Raw genomic sequence first — 17,795 nt, forward strand, 5'->3', positions numbered from 1 at the left:
TACAGATCTCTTTTTCCCTCCCTCCCTCTCCCCCCCTTCTCTCTCATACAATTGTCTACCTATCTTATCTATAGAATGATCCTCTTCTATTTTACCTATGGTCCAACTTTAGGAAAGGATGACTGACAACGGACAGAGGGGTCTACTTAGCTAGTCAGATCAACCAAACCAAGTTTAATGCTTGAGATGACAGGTTCATTTAGTTCAGCAAATATTTTCTGAGCTGCTCCTATGAGCCAGGCACTGTTGTAGGTGCTAAGGGTATACAATGAACAAAGGAGACAGAAACCTGGCCCTCAATGAACTTATGCCCCAATGAAGGGATATGGGTTGGAAAAAAAGTTTAAAAATTATATATGAGATGTGGGGAGAGGCAGTTTTACACAGGGTGGTCAGGGAAAACCTTTCTTATACTGTATCATTTGATGTTGGTAAAGTGACAGATATTATGGTGAGTTTGTCTTCATGGTCAAAAATCATAGCCAGCTGCATGTGTGAAGATAGATGAAACAAGATGGGCAAAATTTGATCACTTTTGAAGTTGGGCAATGGGTTACATGGGGTTTTATTAACTTCTTCTTACTTCTTTGTGTGTGCTTGAAAGTTTCCATAACAACAACAACAACAAAAAAAACATAGCCAGCTGTATGTTCCTTTCCTCTTCTTCACAACAGATTGCGTGAGTAATACCTCTCAGAACAAGGAAAGAAGTAGTATCCTGGTTTTCCTAGTTTGCATAATAATCATTGAAATGAGTTGATGATATGCAAATTATCATTTATTTTACTTCTTCCTTTGAAGAGTTCTTATTTTTATAAACAGAAACGTTAGAACAGATCGATTACCCTCTCCATAATGGGTATCTTTGTAAATTTATGGTTCTCTGATATGCCCTTCAAGTAACAAAGTTGAAAGTTGACTTCAGTCTGAGTCATAAAGACTACAGTATTTGGTTCAGTTACTAGAGATCATGCCACATCTACATACATGTGCATGCATTGCGTGCATGTCTGTGTGTGTGACTGAGTTCAGCTCTGGGCAAATAGAATGTAGATTTTCCCTTTGCCCATAGTTTAAATCCTTACCCAGGACACCCAAACTGTAGACTGGTTTATAATTAGTGTTTGGAGTTCACGCCTCTTGAAGACAATGTTCGTTCCTCTCTGCCTCGCTGAGCTTTGCGTTAATGGCTTTTGTCTCATGTCCGGCGCCGCCCCGCTCGACCCCTGTTCCCCGGCCGGCGAGGGGAGAAACAAGGGATGAGAGAGAGAGATGCAGACCACGCAAACTGACCTGGCTGGAAGTCACGACTCGAGCCACACGGCGGTTGCAAGAGCAAGTCTTTTACTGAAGCTAGATAAGCATTCTCTGTTACAGGTTTCCACGCGGGGCAGAGTGCCTCGCGGGAGAGCAGCCTCGATGTGGCCGTCAGGTACGGCTCCTAGTGGGCTGTCTCCCCGAGGTTCGCTTGGGCAAACTCTTAAGTACTCTACTCATAACCAATGATCTAGCGCCGCGCATATGCACTCAATTGGCAGATAGGAATAGTGAGTGTGCACGTCATAAGCGGAAGCAGGATATGGGCGCCATCTTGGCTCATTCGATGGGCGGGGGGACTTTGGAGCAGGTTTACAGCGCATGCGCTATGCCCGTCCCGGGAGACGGCTCTCCACATCTCCCCCTTTATTATTTATATCGACCCAGTGTCCCCAGTGATGAGTGTGCTCCCGTGAACCCAGATGGCTCACAATTTGTTCCGGTGCTTTGGGGAGTCTGGACTAGGTCTCAGCCATTTAGCGGCGGAGCCTCTAGCACCGACCAGAATGCTCACCTCATATGGAGACAGGAGAGTCCGTGAGCTGGAAACAACATGACTCTCCCTGCAGTGCTTTGCCTTGCAACTGGGGGACAAAGGCGGGGGCAGGGATAGCATTAACCAGAGTCGGAGGTGTCACTAGGCGTCCCTATGCATTGGCTAGAGTCAAGTCTGGCCACAACTATGACTCTGCCTTAGGGACCTACCTGAGACAAAAATTATGACTGCTGGCATCGCCCGTTATACCCGGGACACAGCTGCGCGCTTAGCTACAAACCTCGCTCCCGAGTGCCCCGCCCGAGGCGGCCAGGATGGGGTATGGCCATCAGAATGGTCGCTGTTGGGGGTATCAAAGGTGGAGGACATAGCCATCATAGTGGTAACACGGTACTGCCGCGCTTGAAACAGGCGTTCTAGCAAAGATTTAACAATGACTAATCCCACCAATGGTCCCACCATCAAGAGAATCCAATTAGTCAAATTGGGCCAAGAGAACCAAGAGGTGACTTGGTCCCACAGATTTTTTACAGTCTCGCCCAGTGTGGAAAGGTCGAAACTAACAGGCTTCAATTTCCTAATGTTCTCAAGTCCCTGAAGGTCGGATTTCACTTGGTCGGAGAGATTGGTGAAGTTGGGGAGATAAGTGTCCTTGAGCCACTCGGCGACATCTTGCTGCTCCTCTGTCAAGTTCACCCTAACCGGGGTGACACAAAGCCTCCCGAATAACCATCAGGTATCACACGTCTGCTGGAGAACTCTCCAGAGTCCATCTATTTCTAGTCCAAGTTCATCTATCTCCGCTAGGAGTTTCTGAATGGCCTGGAAATTTAAGTTCAGCATCTGATTGTGGCGGCGTAGCACGTCTCGGGTAAGGTATGCCTCTTGGACGCCTAGACTTAGAGAAGGGGATATTGTTAAGTGAAACAACTTGAGAAACAGGGCCAACCCAGTCGGTTGCCTTGACGGGGAGCCAGACATAACTTGGGCGATACACTAGGATAGCGGGGCGGCGAGGCATCCGGGTCTTTGGAACGGTTGCAGACTGTAGGAGCAAACCCCGGAAGGAAAAGGCACCTTTGAGTCTCATTTTTACTCAAGATCCCTTCACAAGACTGGCGGCTCTTCCCTGTAACGTTAAGAAATTCAAGCAAGACTCCCTTACTTAACTCGCCATTACCAGTTTCACAAGTAGCATTCGCCGCAACTGTGGTGTTGACAACCTTGACAGAGAGGTTAGCAAAAGAGAGGATCAGTGTGTCATTGGTGAGGGGGAAGGACTCGTTGAAGCTTGTGGAGGAAATATTTCTGTCAGAAGGCAGGTGGTGGAGACCTAGAGACGGTACGAGTGAAAAACACAGGAGAGGCGGGAGACCCAGCAGAGAATGGGGCCAGGGTCGGGGGATGATGCCACAGGCCCCAAAGACCACTCTCCTGCGCTACCACAGTTCCACTAAAAAAAAGAAAAAGGCAGATTAGAAGGATTGCTATAGGAGAGCAAAGAACAGAGTTACCGATCCTCTTTTTGGGCAACCGCGGGGTGGTCAGTCCTACTATTATCGTCTTGTCGGTCGTCGCCATCATCAGCAGGGTCGGAGGCTTGGTCTAATGGTTCAGGTTGTATATTCGTTGGCGTTTCTGACAGCTGTTCCTTGGCTTCTTCAGGTGATGTCACGGTTCTCACCAGTCTTTCCGGAACCCACACTGGTTGACGTCCTGGTTCCTGGGGAAAAACACAAACAGAGCCTCTGGCCCAGCTGAGCACCGGGTCAGGGCCTTTGTGGCAACGGCCACACGGCCTGGTTACTGCACCTGGTTCGCCAAACCGTTGAGTGGCAGGGGGCTGACGTCTATTGGGACAATCTCTCTTAAAGTGCCCTGATTGGCCACAGCCATAGCACCCGTTAGACTTTGCCCTTAAGGTTCTCGGGCCTTTTGTAGCCACCTGTAGGGAGCTAGCTAGCATGGCAGCTAGACCTGCATTAGTTAAAGGGCTGCCAGTATCTCTACAGAGCCTGACCCACTCTGTCAAATTTTTTGCTCTGTTTTGTGCCAGGATAACTTTGCACTCCTTGTTGCACTGCTCAAAAATCATTTGCTTAACCACAGTCTCTGCTACTCCTGGATCTGAGAAGATTCTCTCAGCTGCGGTTTGCATCCTGGCTACAAAATCCGCAAATGGTTCTGTGGGGCCTTGGTGTATATTGCTGAGTGAGGCCTGAGCCTCTCCCTTACCTGTTAGCTTTTTCCAGGCACCCACAAAACAGCGGAAGATCTGGGCGTAGACCTCTTGTGGGAAACCCGTTTGGTTCTGGGCATGGGCGCCTCTCCCCAACAGCATGTCAGCATTCCACCCGCCACGTCTCCCCGCCGCATTCCTTGCGGCCTGCTCTTCAGCTAACTCCTCAAACCATGCTTTCCAATCTATGAATCGGCCTGACGGCAAGCAAGCACGGGCTAGCTGAAAAATATCTGCGGGTGTATGATTTAGAGCAGAGAGGTTCTCGATCATGTTCAAGGTATAAGGGGCATTGGGGCCATACTGATGGACGGCCTGCCTCAATTCCCTCAATAGTTTGTAATCATATGATTCGTGCTGATTGCCACCTTGGGGATTGATAATAACCGGGTACATTTCTGAGACTGGCTGCGGCTCAAGTGGCTGGTAGCCACCCAGCATGCCAAAAGGTCTAAATGTTGTGAAAGGGTTCCATCTCCAGAAATGTCTCCCACCACTACCTAATGGCAAAGGGTCCTGAGGGCCTGTGTACTCGGGCGGGGGGTACGGCAAAGGTTGCCCCTCCCCTGACCGGCCCATCGGGGTTTCCGGGTCTGGCAGCAAAGGATAATTACATTTACTGGGCATGGCCACTAGAGGGAGCTCTCGGCGAGGTCCTTTGGTGGGACCGCCCAAGGCGTCAGTTGGGAGCTGGGGTGTCCCTGGGGGTGCAGCGGTAGACATTGGCGGGGCGGAAGGCCGCACGGGTGTGGCGGGAGGCTCCTCCCACTCAATTAGCGGGGATGCTTCCGCCTCCTCGCCAGTATCGCTATCTGACTCTGAGTCAGAGTCACTGGACTCCGGCGGTTTGCCCTTATAGGAGCCGTCCGCTGACGAAACTGACTGGGTTTCTTGGAGCGCGCACCGTGCTTCTTGCAAGGCAGAGGACGGGCTTAGGCCGGCAGCCGATTCTAGTTCAAGGACCGCACGGACGGTCTCCCATATGGGTACTAGAATCGGGTCCATACACACGCCCGTCTGGCGCGCTCGGTCTATGTCGCGACCGAGCTTCATCCAAGAGGGTAGGCTAAGGCTGCCGGTGCAGGCAAACCAAGGGGCAAAAGTATCAACATCATCAAGAAAACGCTGAAGGGAGCTTTTCCTGACCGAGATACCCCGTTGTTTCAAAAGGTTCTTTAAGGGAGCTAAGAGAGGTGAACTTCCGGACTGCCCCATGATTGCAGTCGGCACTATACTTCAGTCACTCGGAGAGCTCTTCCGAGTCCCCCGGGGTCACCTGAAAACCCACGGGCCCTAACTATCATGTAATAAGACGCACTCACCTTCTCGCGTTGATCAGGCGCGGGAAGTCCGCCGTAAGCTCGATGCGCAGCGCTGCTCTCCTCACAGAGGGACCGTCGAGAGCGAGGCAGGAGGAGGAGCGTTCCCCGTACGGGCCACCACTTGTCCGGCGCCGCCCCGCTCGACCCCTGTTCCCCGGCCGGCGAGGGGAGAAACAAGGGATGAGAGAGAGAGATGCAGACCACGCAAACTGACCTGGCTGGAAGTCACGACTCGAGCCACACGGCGGTTGCAAGAGCAAGTCTTTTACTGAAGCTAGATAAGCATTCTCTGTTACAGGTTTCCACGCGGGGCAGAGTGCCTCGCGGGAGAGCAGCCTCGATGTGGCCGTCAGGTACGGCTCCTAGTGGGCTGTCTCCCCGAGGTTCGCTTGGGCAAACTCTTAAGTACTCTACTCATAACCAATGATCTAGCGCCGCGCATATGCACTCAATTGGCAGATAGGAATAGTGAGTGTGCACGTCATAAGCGGAAGCAGGATATGGGCGCCATCTTGGCTCATTCGATGGGCGGGGGGACTTTGGAGCAGGTTTACAGCGCATGCGCTATGCCCGTCCCGGGAGACGGCTCTCCACAGTCTCATCTAAAGTAGACTTGACAGTGAAACCCAATGGAATAGGTCATGTCATTTCTCCATTTTTTTTTTTTTTTTTTTTAAATCACCTTCTAGGAGTTGATTTCCAAATGAAAACCCTCATTGTGGATGGAGAGCGAACCGTCCTGCAGCTCTGGGATACAGCTGGTCAGGAGAGGCAAGTGCTCATCCCCGTGTTTCGGGCTCTGCTTGGGTTTACAAAGACAAGACTTGCTAGACTTTTGATATTTATTTTATACTCATATTAACATGTCAAGAATACTTCCCTTTCCCAGGCTTTTCTCCTCCATCTTAAAGGAAGACCTTTATGCTTTCATTGAGCTTATGTTTCCTTGGGGACAAGAGAGCGCCGTCTCCTAAAAAGAGTTTCAGTGAGGCCACACTCCTGAGTGCAGTGAAGTCTGAAGAGCTGCTTAGCTGTGCAATGATAAATGATTGATAAGAGAACCTGTTAGCTCCCCTCAGTTCCAGGGCAGAGGCGTGAACTAATTAGCAGACCTGCACGTCATAAGGATACCTTATCTTGTACTAATTGCTGGTGACCAGAAGCATCATGCATAGGTTTTAATCTTGTCTGACTTTTGGGGAACAGAACCCATTCAATTGTTCAAAAAGTAACTATATAATTTTCTTTTTCTTAGTTGCTAGGGTATTAGAATAGCTAGAAGGAGAGAATTGAAATGGTAGAACTGTAGCCCATAGCATTCTTTGAAATTTGCTGTATAACTACTTGTTAAATTGTAATTTGAAAGTTAGCACCTTTTTGTATATGTATTCCATGATAAGGAAATAACTGAAAGTATGATACTGTAACTCATAACACTTTCGGAAATTTCCTATATAACTATTTGTTAAATCATACTTTGAAAGATCCTACCTTATTGCATATATTTTATATTTCACAATAAGGAAATAACTGAAACTGTGGAACTGTCACCCATAACATTCTTTGAAATTTGCTGTCTAACTACTTGGGTTGCACTTGGAAAGTTATATGTTTTATATATGTATGTATGTATGTATGTATGTATGTATGTATGTATGTATGTGTGTGTGTGTGTGTGTGTGTATGTATATACATACATACATACATACACGTTATATTCCACAATAAAAAATATGATTAAAAAGAAGTAAGTATTAGATGCTGTCCTCTATACTGGACACCATTCAACTGTGAGCAAGCAGATAAAAATACCTGCCTTTATGGACCTTATAATCATAATCTCTGGTAGGCTGGGTGTCTTAACATTTTAAAAACATTTGTGGTTAACAGGACCCTGTTTAAAAGTACTTATAAAATATTGCACTTGGTTTTAGAATATGTTATATGAATATGTGTTGACATATGCTCTTTCCCTCACTGAATTCCCCACTCCAGTGTGTGTAAAGTTCTTGCACATGGTGGTATCAACAGATGTTGGTTCTTTTTTCACCCACCCTCAAAGCTCCCTACCCATTTCCTTCCAAAAATAATTTTTCTCTAATGCATGTGTCCTTTCACCCTCCTCTATATCTTAATGTGGGCTCTGGTAGCTTGGTGCTAAGGTTGAAATTTTTATCATACTCAGAATTGTTTGGTGGAGAAAATCGTTGGCTTTTCTGAATCAGAAGGCCAGAGTCTCATCCTGTTACCTTTCACTGGGTCATTAAAGACCCTGGAGATGGCCATTTCACAGTAATGTGTTACCATTAGATTCTTTTCATTGGGAACTTATTTTAGAGAGGAAGAATGAGGTGGCACTAAATTGACTGACTGATTAGAATCTTACCACTCCTTGTCTTGTGCTTTCCTCTTTTCCAGATTCAGAAGTATCGCCAAGTCTTACTTCAGAAAAGCAGATGGTGTTTTGCTGCTGTATGATGTTACATGTGAGAAAAGCTTCCTCGATGTGCGAGAATGGGTTGATATGATTGAGGTAAGAAGTCAAAATGGAGAAGCAGAAAATTACATAGGGAGTGCTAACCTATCCTGGAAAATGCTCGTGCTCCTCTTTATCACGGTGAACTTGATTAGGAACCATTGATCCAAGCGATCAGGAAAAAGTGGGTGTTAGGGGCAGAGTTTCCATGATACTTAGCAGTATTGTCCGGTCCTCAGTTGCTGGGCAAGTCCATGAAGCCAAGACACTGGTAAAGGGAGCTTCTAGGAATACAACTTCTGGGTTTTCTTAGAGATAAAATCAGAAGCCTGTAGGAAGCAAGTAAAGATGCATCTAACGTAAAACAAGTGTGGTTCTGAGTGAGAAGGAGACGGCATGGTAGGATGGGGAGCTGGTGGGATGTGTAGAGGGACTTCCTCCCAAGAGAAGGAATAGGTGAAATCATGTGTTTATAAGCACGCCCTGAGGTCCAAATTCTCTAGGAACTATGTCTTCAACCTTCTTCCGGTCGAGATTTGGGGTCTTCAAACATCCCAGGATACCACCAAAATACTGATTGATATTTTAAACATATGGTAACATCTGTATTTTCTTTTGGTATCTTTCATCTGAAGAGCTTTCATACCTTTGAGATTTATGGTATATGTTTTTAAAATAGGAAATGATTTTGAGCACATTTAGTATGTTGCCAACAGACATTAGATCAACATAAAAACCAAAGCTCAGGCTATGATTGAGTACATGCTCTTGAAGAAAAAAAAACTAGTGGCTAATACAATTTCTCAAGTAAGTATATCATCTATAATTTTTAACAGACATTAACATTAAATAGTGGCTAAATAATGAACTGATTGCTGTTTGATCTCATGATAGCCTTTGTATTATACAATTGGTCCTATTACATACCCTGTAAAAAAAACAGAATGATTGTTCTTTTTCTGACTCAAGGAATGATGTGAAAAATGACTGATTGCAATGGACTTAGGCAATATTGAATAAGTATACATTTTGTTCTACTGGAATATCATGTGTAAAATTGTTATAAATACAATGGAAGTGTGTTTACATTTATATAACTATTTTACAAAATTTTCTGTTTGTTATATTCATCTCTGTAATATATCTGAGAAAGTTTCAAAGCAAGAAGCATTGTTATTTTCATTTATTTTCTATGAGAAACCTGCGGCATAGAAAGTCTCTGCCACTTGCCTATGGCTGTTTAGTGATTAGGGGCAGAACTGGGGCTGGAGTTGGACTTCCTGACTGAACAGTTTGCTCCTTTTATAAAGCACCAAGGTGAGCAGCAGATTCATAAAAGAAGCCTTTGATGTAAAGAAAGGAAATACAGAGTGCTGTTAGCACGTCAAGGCGAGGTGTCTACTTTGCGACACATGGAGCTGCCTGGGGTAGAGCAACAAGTCCAGAGAATACAGGCAATCGCAGATAACTCATATCCACAGATGTTTGTCATCTATATCACAGATTTGTACTATTATTAAAACATTTGGATGTAGTCTCATTTTAAGACTTTGGATTGTGGTATAATTGCTCAAGAAAAGGAGTCACACTGTTGAAAAAGCCCTTACATAACATGACCCCAACTGCCAGGGCTAAGTACCCACACATGGTAAGTAAGTAACCCTCTTGGCTATGAGTTTTACCCTTCCATTGGGTCTGAAAAGGAAGAAACCTAATCCATTCCTGTGGGTGTGAACCCATTGTAAGTAGGACCTTTTGATGAGGTTACTTCAGTTAAGGTATGGCCCACCTCAGTCAGGATGGGTCTTAATCCTATTGTTGGAGTCCTTTATAAGCAGAATGAAATTCAGACAGAGACTGAGAAAGCCACAGAAACAAGAAGCTGAAATCCAGTGGAACCCAGAAGAGAATGGAGAGGCCTAGAGAGGCTGTCATGTGCATTGCCATGTGACAGAGGAGCCCAGGACCAAGGATCACCAGCAGCCAGCACCAGAATTCCAGTCTTCAGGAAGAAAGCATCTCCGTGATGACAGCTTGATTTGGACTTTCTTTTAGCCTCAAAACCATGAGCCAATAAATCTACATCATTTAACCTGACCCATTTCATGATATTTGCTTGAACAGCCAAAGAAACTAAAACATCTGTGTTCAAGATGAATTAATTTTTTTAGGAAGTAGAAAATTAGATACCATTTGGCATTTGACTTTCACAGTAGAAAAAAGATGAGTATAATGAACCATCCCCATGGATCACACTTTCCAATTTGAGGGCATTCCATAGGGATAGTTTAAATGGCTGCCATAAATCTGAGTAGGAACTAATGGTGTGGCAAAGAGAGGGTCGAGCAGCAGAAGAATGGCCAGTGGCAAATGGACCCCCTGAATTGAAAGTTAATATGCTTTGATTGAAAACCACTAGCTTATAAAATCTTGTGATAAAAACATGGATCTCTGCTATTGTGGCCATTTATTTACCTGTTGTGAAAAACTTATTATTGAATATTTGGGTAAAGGCTTAATGGAGAGATTTGAGGTGGGAGATCTCTTCCCAATTGTTACACATTCAAAAATATCTTTTAAATCCCTCCAATATGCATATACTGTTCTAGGTGCTTGGGATATATCAGTTAACAAAACAAAGATCCCTGTCCTTGTTGAGGTTGTATCCTAATGGGGGGAGACATGTGTCAAGCAACAAATATAAATACAGTAAATGGTATGATAGAAAGTAATAAATGTTATAGAAAAGAAAGAGTGAGGTCAGGAGGCTCGGGATGTGGAAATGAGCTGCAGTTTTAATTAGTGTGGTCGGGGTGGCCCCACTGAGAAGGCAACGTTTAAGTCAAGACTTGTAGGAGGTGCCAGTATTTACCTTTATGACTTTGTATAGTCATTTAGACTCTCAGATCCTTGGCTTCCTTAAATGCATATTTGATTAGTGGTTTCCCAATGATGTCCCTTGAAACCCTGAGGAGGTCACCAAAAAAATGCAGTGAACACATTCAGGGATAGAGCATTTGGTTTAGAGGAGGGGTTTTTATCCCCATCTCACCTTTGCTCTTACTTCTCTCTGATGCCCTCCGTCAGAGGAAAGCTGTCTGATGAGAAAGGAGGTCTAATGAAATGTTATTATTTTTAAGGCTCACTTCTTGACCCCCTGTCAGGTATGGTGCCATCCCAAATGAATTCCTAGACATCTCTAGGCACCACAGGAGTAATTTCTAATTGTCTTTGTTAGAGATGCTGTTTCTTTTGTTTAGGAACCAGAACCCTGTTTTCCTCTGATTGTCAGGTGATCTTCCTTTATTTGCTTCATATCCTGCTGAGATGGATTATGTCCCTTTTAAGCCCTTCATTTCACAGATAGGGAAACTGAGGCAGAAACATGAAGAGACTTGCCTGAGATCACGCAGCCAGTGAGTGGCCAGGTGTGTGAAGTGTGGGATCTCAAACTTAGTGAATGCTGGGAAAGAGTGCAATTTGCATACGCTGACTCGGAAGCTTTAGTCCTAGGATCTTCCACTTTGAATGGTTGGTCATTGGCTCTCCATAAGGAAAGATGTTGACCTTTAGGACTCTCATGCTTTTCTTTTGTTGTAAACCAGATAGTAGTGAGTGTGGAACTCTTTTGTTGTAAACCGGATAGTAGTGAGTGTGGAACTTTCAAACTCCATTTTCGTCCCACTAAAGTTACAGACTTGCTTATGTCTTTTGCACCTGGGATAATGAAGTTGCAGTCACCACTGTTTGAAGTGAAAGTTGTACAAAATTAGTTGGGCATCACAGCCAAATGTAATTCTGTGGTCACGTGTCTTGAGTTTATGTTGGTTTGTCATGCTCTGTGTACTATAGATAAGAAATAGGAAGATGTTCCCTTTGCTGTGAAACTGATGACTCCCAGTGCCTTTCACCTTTTTCATTCACTGAAGGAGGATGTGTGGTATAGCAACAGGGCTACAGAATCAGGAAGAACCAGCTTTAGAAGATAGCCCCCACAGTTACAAGTTATTATTTCACCTCTTTGAATTTCTGTTTTCTCATCTGTAAATGCAGGGAAATATGACTATTTTTAGGGATATTTTGATGTTAAAGGATATTTTGTATATAAAGCATGTGACACACCAGAGGCATTTGGAAAATGGCTGTTCTTGTGGATATCGTCATTTGTCCAGTAGATGATGTATGCACAATTTTTTTTCTTTTCTTCATGGCAGGACGCAACCCATGAAAATATTCCTATCATGTTGGTAGGAAACAAGGCTGATCTTCGTGATCCTGCTGCCACAGAGGGACAAAAGTGTGTTCCAGGATACTTTGGAGAAAAACTGGCCATGGTAAGCGTGAGAGTGGGTCCAAACTGGAGGTGACCTTAGGAGCTCACCAGCTCTGGGGCCAGTGCCTTTCACTTTTGTCTGCCTTTGCTTAAGAGGCTTTTTGAGTAAACCTCCACCCTGTTGGATGAGGCTTGGCTTCTGTCCTGGGAGGCAAAACCCCCAGGAATCTCTCCCTATTCAAGTGTGTAATCACCGCATGGACTAGGCCCCTTGTGAGTAAAACATTTGCTTAGTCATTTTTCCCTACTGAGTATCATTGACAAAGAAGAGTCTAAATTACCCTGTCTTCTTCCCCACACCCCCAGTTCCTAGAATCCTTCTCTGGTCCTAGAATCTAGGTAAAGGAAAAAGAATGAGTGTCCTATTTTGAAAAGATGGACTTGGTTCCAGAGGGTTACTTTGTCAAGGGACAGAGAAGGTAGAATGGAATTGGGAGACTTCTTTTTTTCCTAAGGTTTGTGCTCAGTTGGAACAGACTAAAATTATTTTTGCATTTGTTTTGAGGATGAAGCTCATTCCTGTCTAGATTTATTACCCTGGACAAGGTTTATTGGCCCATTATCATCACTGTGTTAAAATGCTGTGTGGCCCTTTTATGACTTGTCTTACCTGTTCAAGGATTCAGATAATGTACCTTGGGTCAAATAAATAGTTCAGATAGTAACAGCCTGATTTGATGCTGGTATCCTGCTGTTGCCGGCATCATGAAAGGACTACGCTGTGGGTGTAGAAAAGAGAAGTTGTCAGTTTTGACACATTAAGTTAGAAACTCTTTCTTGTTTTTAAATGTTAGAACTACAACCCAAATATGATAAACATCAAGAATAGACAATGAAATGTGGAAGAGATTCATTCAACACGTTTAACTGTGTCTACCATGTGACAAACACTTCATTGTGTGCTGAGCAAAGAGCAGAGCCCAAAACAGATGCAGTCTTGTCCTGACCTCGTTTAGCATCTGAGGGAGACATCAACTCATGTAATCCCCATGATTACTCATGTAATCCCAACTCTGGTCCCCATGGCCCCTTAAAGATCTAGTAATTCCTGGCCGCATGCCAGTTTTATTCCATTCTCATATTTCTCAGAGTTCCCAGGGTTGGCTTCTGTCTGTCTCAGCATCTCATGACCTCCAGCCTTCCATATCCTCAGAGTCAATCTCTGTTCCACCCCGTAACATCCTGTATATAGAACTCAACAGCCTTACCTGTTCCTATAAGAAATACATTCATTTTATGACTTTTTATAGATTTCCCATAGGTTGGGGCTCAAGGTAAAGATTCGATTGCAGCTGTTTATTCCTTGCTCTCTCTGCTCCCGAGCAACCATCAGATCCTCCCCTTGCCCCACACAGGACTTCCTAACACACCCAGACCCCGGCACATTCTGTTTTTTCCTAAGGGAAAATGTCTCCAGCTTGTTAGGCAAGGAGTCACAAAAATAACTTTATAAATTACAACTGTGGAAGTGCTATGTGGAAAAAATACAAGGTGCTATAAGGCTTTGTAATAGGAAAACCTAATGTAGGCTTCTGAGTGTTCGAGATGTGACTTAATTTGATCTCCATGAATGGGTCACCTAAAAACCCAAAAGGATTCATTCTGGTGAAGCGTGTTGATGGGGGTGGGGAGATACTCTTGGCAATGGAAATGGCATGTGCAGAGGCCCTGTGGCAGCAGAGAATTTGGAGCACTGGAGAAACAGAGGGAAGATCAGGGTATGGAGCACTGTGAGTGAGGGGGGAAGGTGGGCAGTGGGCTGGGGCCACCTATAAGCCAGGCCTTACTGGCCATGGCTTTTGAATGTTACCCAAAGAGGAATGGGAGACATTGAAAGGTTTGAAGCATCAGAGTGATATGATTCATGATCATTTGCATAATTGTTAAGAGATTGAATAATAGAGGACTGGAAAATGTCCATCAGTTTAAGCAACACGAAGGTTACCGGATCCCAATAGGGAAAGATGTGAAGGAGAAAGAGGGTTAGCTGCTGGCCTAAAGGACACATACATTTGATGGATATTTAATTAGTGAGCAGTTATCTTAGCCTATCATTTTTTCGCTCTCATGATTTGATCGAGAACATTTAGCATCCTGTGTATGGCTGTTGAAAATGAGAACCATGAAACATGATTTTTTAAAATGAAAATCCTTTGACCTGGAAACTGTTCCTGGAATGAATATGCCCAAAGTTTTTTTTTTTTTTTTTTTTTTCCAATATATAAACTTGGAATCCAGTTTCTCATGTAAAAGTCACTCTTGGCATGCTCAACAGGAAAATGTTATATTTTCATTTTTAAAAGCTAAAATTCTAGGAAGCCCAATTAAACTTCATTTGATTGCGTATATTTCTTTTCTACAGACGTATGGGGCATTATTCTGTGAAACAAGTGCCAAAGATGGTTCGAATATAGTGGAAGCTGTTCTCCATCTTGCTCGGTAAAGTTTTGCCTTATGTTTGGAAAATGGGATATTGGGTTAAATTTTCATTTAGCTCGTGCCTATCTCAAATTTCTTGACCAGAACCTGTAGTTAGAATATACATTGGAAAGCGCCGTCTTTCATTCCTGGCAGGCATAGCAAATAAATACAGATTTTATAAAAACTGATAATGCTGCTTGCTTATTGTGAACATTGGCAAAATCCCTGTACTTCCACACAAAGCAGGTGACTTGAGTGAATCATTTCCAGGAACCAGACATTAAACACAAGAGTCTGTTATAAATACAGCCATGTATTGTGACATTTTCCAGGGCAAATGGAAAAAAAAACCCCTCCAACTAAGCAAATTGTATATTTTGCCAGTTGGAAACACTTTGTCAAAAATTATTACCTGGGTAATTATTGAGCTAAGGTGGTAATGTTAATAATAAATAACATTTGGGGATGTAGATTAGAGTGAAAATTGCCATTGCTAAAGAACGTGGATGTAAATGTAAGTGTTTTAATTCCTTGGGATATTCTTGGGAAATAATGAAATCTGTTTCCTATCTCTTCTGTCCAGTTTTCTGCTTCAAATGGAAAAGTGATTCCTAAAGAGCCTAGAGGGATTAAATATACAGAATTCAAAATGCGCATTAAAAAATCCAGGCCAATGATCTTTAATGGCAGACAAAGCATGTGATTATTTTCCTGATTATTTGTGAGGCTTTTCAAGAATCTTAACCCAGTTAATGACTTGGTGTTTAGAGTGCTTTATCAAATTCTTGGGCTAGGGCTTGGTGTAGACGACTGCCCTCACCTGAGAGAGATGAGGAGTGAGGTGGTTGCTTGAGTTTACGCAGTTTGTGGCAGGGCTTAGAAGACGTTCCTTTGATATCAGTCAAAAAGAGATAGCCATTTTGTTTAAAGCCAAGCAGTGGTCATTTTGAGTGTGACCAAGAATAGACAGAAAAAAAGACAAACATTTTCAAATGTTTAGAGTCCATTGAATTGCATAATTTTTTTTGCTATTAGTAAGAGAGTCATGAGTTAATGATCACACTGGTCAAGCAAAAACTTTCACATATTGGATCAAATAATGGGCATAGAGAACACCAGCCATTTTGGCTAAACAGGATACATTTAGTAAAAGGAGGAGAATTCATGAAATGTAATGTTTGACTTTCCTAATGACAGAATAATTTCCAAATTGGAGATATTTTCCCTTTTTCAATGGTGGTTGTCTTCGTTTGGCTTATGGTTTTGAGGCTTAAGGAGTCCAAAATCTAGATATCAGCAAGGCTTCCTTTCTCCCTGAAGACCATAGCATTCTGGTGCTGGTGGCTGGCAATCTTGGGGTTACTTGGCTTTCCTGTCACATTTTCCTGTACCCCCATTTCTTCTTTGACTTCCAGGTCCTCTTTATAGAACTCCCATATTCCTGATTAAGACTTACCCTCATTCAGTTGGGCCACACCTCAACTAAAAATAACATTTTCAAGAGGTCCTGTTTATAAAGGGTCCACACCCACAGGCATGGGGATTGAGATTAAGAACGAGTTTGTTGGGGGGCGTAATTCAATTTACCACAGTTGCATTGGTGTTTCATTAATTTATAGCTGAGGATTCCTGGATGGGAGTTGTTCTGGTTTGCAAATGCTACTATTATGCAAAATACCAGAAATGGATCAGCTTTTATAAAGGGGGTTTATTCAGTTACAAATTTAGAGTTCTAAGGCCATAAAAATGCTCAAACTAAGGCATCAACAAGAGAATACCTTCGCTGAAGAAAGGCTGATGGCATCTGGAACACCTCTGTCAGCTGGGAAGGCACATGACTAGTGTCTGCTGGTCCCAGGATGTGTTTCACCTCCTCCCTCTCAACTCCTGTGTGTTCTTGCTTCTTGATCCCAGAGCGTTTCTCTCTAAGCATCCGGAGGTCCTCTCTTAGCTTCCCTGGAGCAAACTCTGGGCTTCATCTCTTAGCTTAGTATCTTTAAACATCCTTCTCTCTGCATCTCCAAGCATCTCCCAAGTGTTGACATCTGTGTTGGCTCTTAGTTTCACCCTGGGGCTCTCTCAGCCTCCCTTAAGTGATTTGTCCTCTCTGCTCTCTGTGTGAACTCTCTTTAAAGGACTCCAGTGATCTAATTAAGATCCACCCTGAATGGGTGAGGTCCATACCTCCACAGAAATAATTCTGTCAGAGGTTCCACCCTAATCAACAGACTGATCAGTTGGTCCTTACAAGATTGCATTAAAGAACATGTCTTTTTGGGCGAACATAATATATCCAAACTGGCACAGGAGTGACAGGTATCCTCTGGGGAGATGGGTGTGGGGAAATCATTACATTAACACCTATGGATCTTTAGAACATCTTCAGCCCAAGGCTAGAGAAGAGCTCAGTGCTACCTCAGTATAAGGTGGTGGAGCTCTGAACTGCTGCTCTGGCAGGTTCAGCAGGAAGAGGCTGCTGCAGGGTCAGGCCTTGTACTTGGTTATTGGCTGGTACCCAGCATATTAGAGGATTGTGGTGTCAGGAGACTCAACATCTCATCCTAAATCTGCCCCCAAGTCCCTTTGTCTTACTTTAGGCATCACTTAATTTGTGAAATAAGGGCAGGGGCTGATAAAAAACTCTCTAAGGCCTTTTTGGGTTCTGATATTCTCTGATTCTACGTATAATTTCAGTGGGGCTCCATTGAATAGCATAATCACCAGTTGATGCTGATATATCTTACAGGGTCATAGTAAAGTTCGATATCTCCGAAGTGCCCCGATCACTCCTGGAGAGCAGAATTAGTTCTCTTTATTGCATCATAAAAATGGGAGAAGCCGCAAGCTACCTGTGCCTTTCTTCTCATGTGCCCATGTGTGATGTGTCAGATCAGCCCTGTTTAGGGGTCACTTAGATGCAGGCTTGTGTTCATTTGCTTAAAATACCTGGTATGTGAAGACATTTTGATAACCAAAGCACTTTGCCCTTTGATTGTGCTATGACAAATTATAGTATTGTTTTTGTTTTTATTTTTTGCTTGTTTTTTTCAAGCTTCAGAGAATTAAAGAAATCAGACAGATTTCTTTTGAATCACTTATCAAGGAGTTTATTTTTTATTGTTGTTGTTGCATTATGGCCTGTTTTGAGGTCTCTAGTTATGTTAGTGGTGTGTTAAATATAAAAATTATAA

The 17,795-nt window shown here is 43.6% G+C and overlaps 1 protein-coding gene across 2 annotated transcripts in view; it reads left to right on the forward strand.

The window, feature by feature from the left end:
• Positions 1-17,795, forward strand: part of LOC119545430 (ras and EF-hand domain-containing protein-like) — an 87,190-nt gene that overhangs the window by 55,929 nt on the left and 13,466 nt on the right. Inside the window, exons 13-16 of one of the 2 annotated variants that reach the window (XM_037850916.1) lie at positions 6,064-6,145; positions 7,793-7,907; positions 12,065-12,184; positions 14,546-14,622. In XM_037850916.1, the coding sequence (XP_037706844.1) occupies positions 6,064-6,145; positions 7,793-7,907; positions 12,065-12,184; positions 14,546-14,622 (394 nt within the window). The remainder of the gene's footprint in view (positions 1-6,063; positions 6,146-7,792; positions 7,908-12,064; positions 12,185-14,545; positions 14,623-17,795) is intronic. The other variant, XM_037850917.1, reaches the window with a different exon arrangement.

This window comes from Choloepus didactylus, chromosome 10, assembly GCF_015220235.1.
Source record: "Choloepus didactylus isolate mChoDid1 chromosome 10, mChoDid1.pri, whole genome shotgun sequence".
NCBI classification, from domain to species: domain Eukaryota; kingdom Metazoa; phylum Chordata; class Mammalia; order Pilosa; family Megalonychidae; genus Choloepus; species Choloepus didactylus.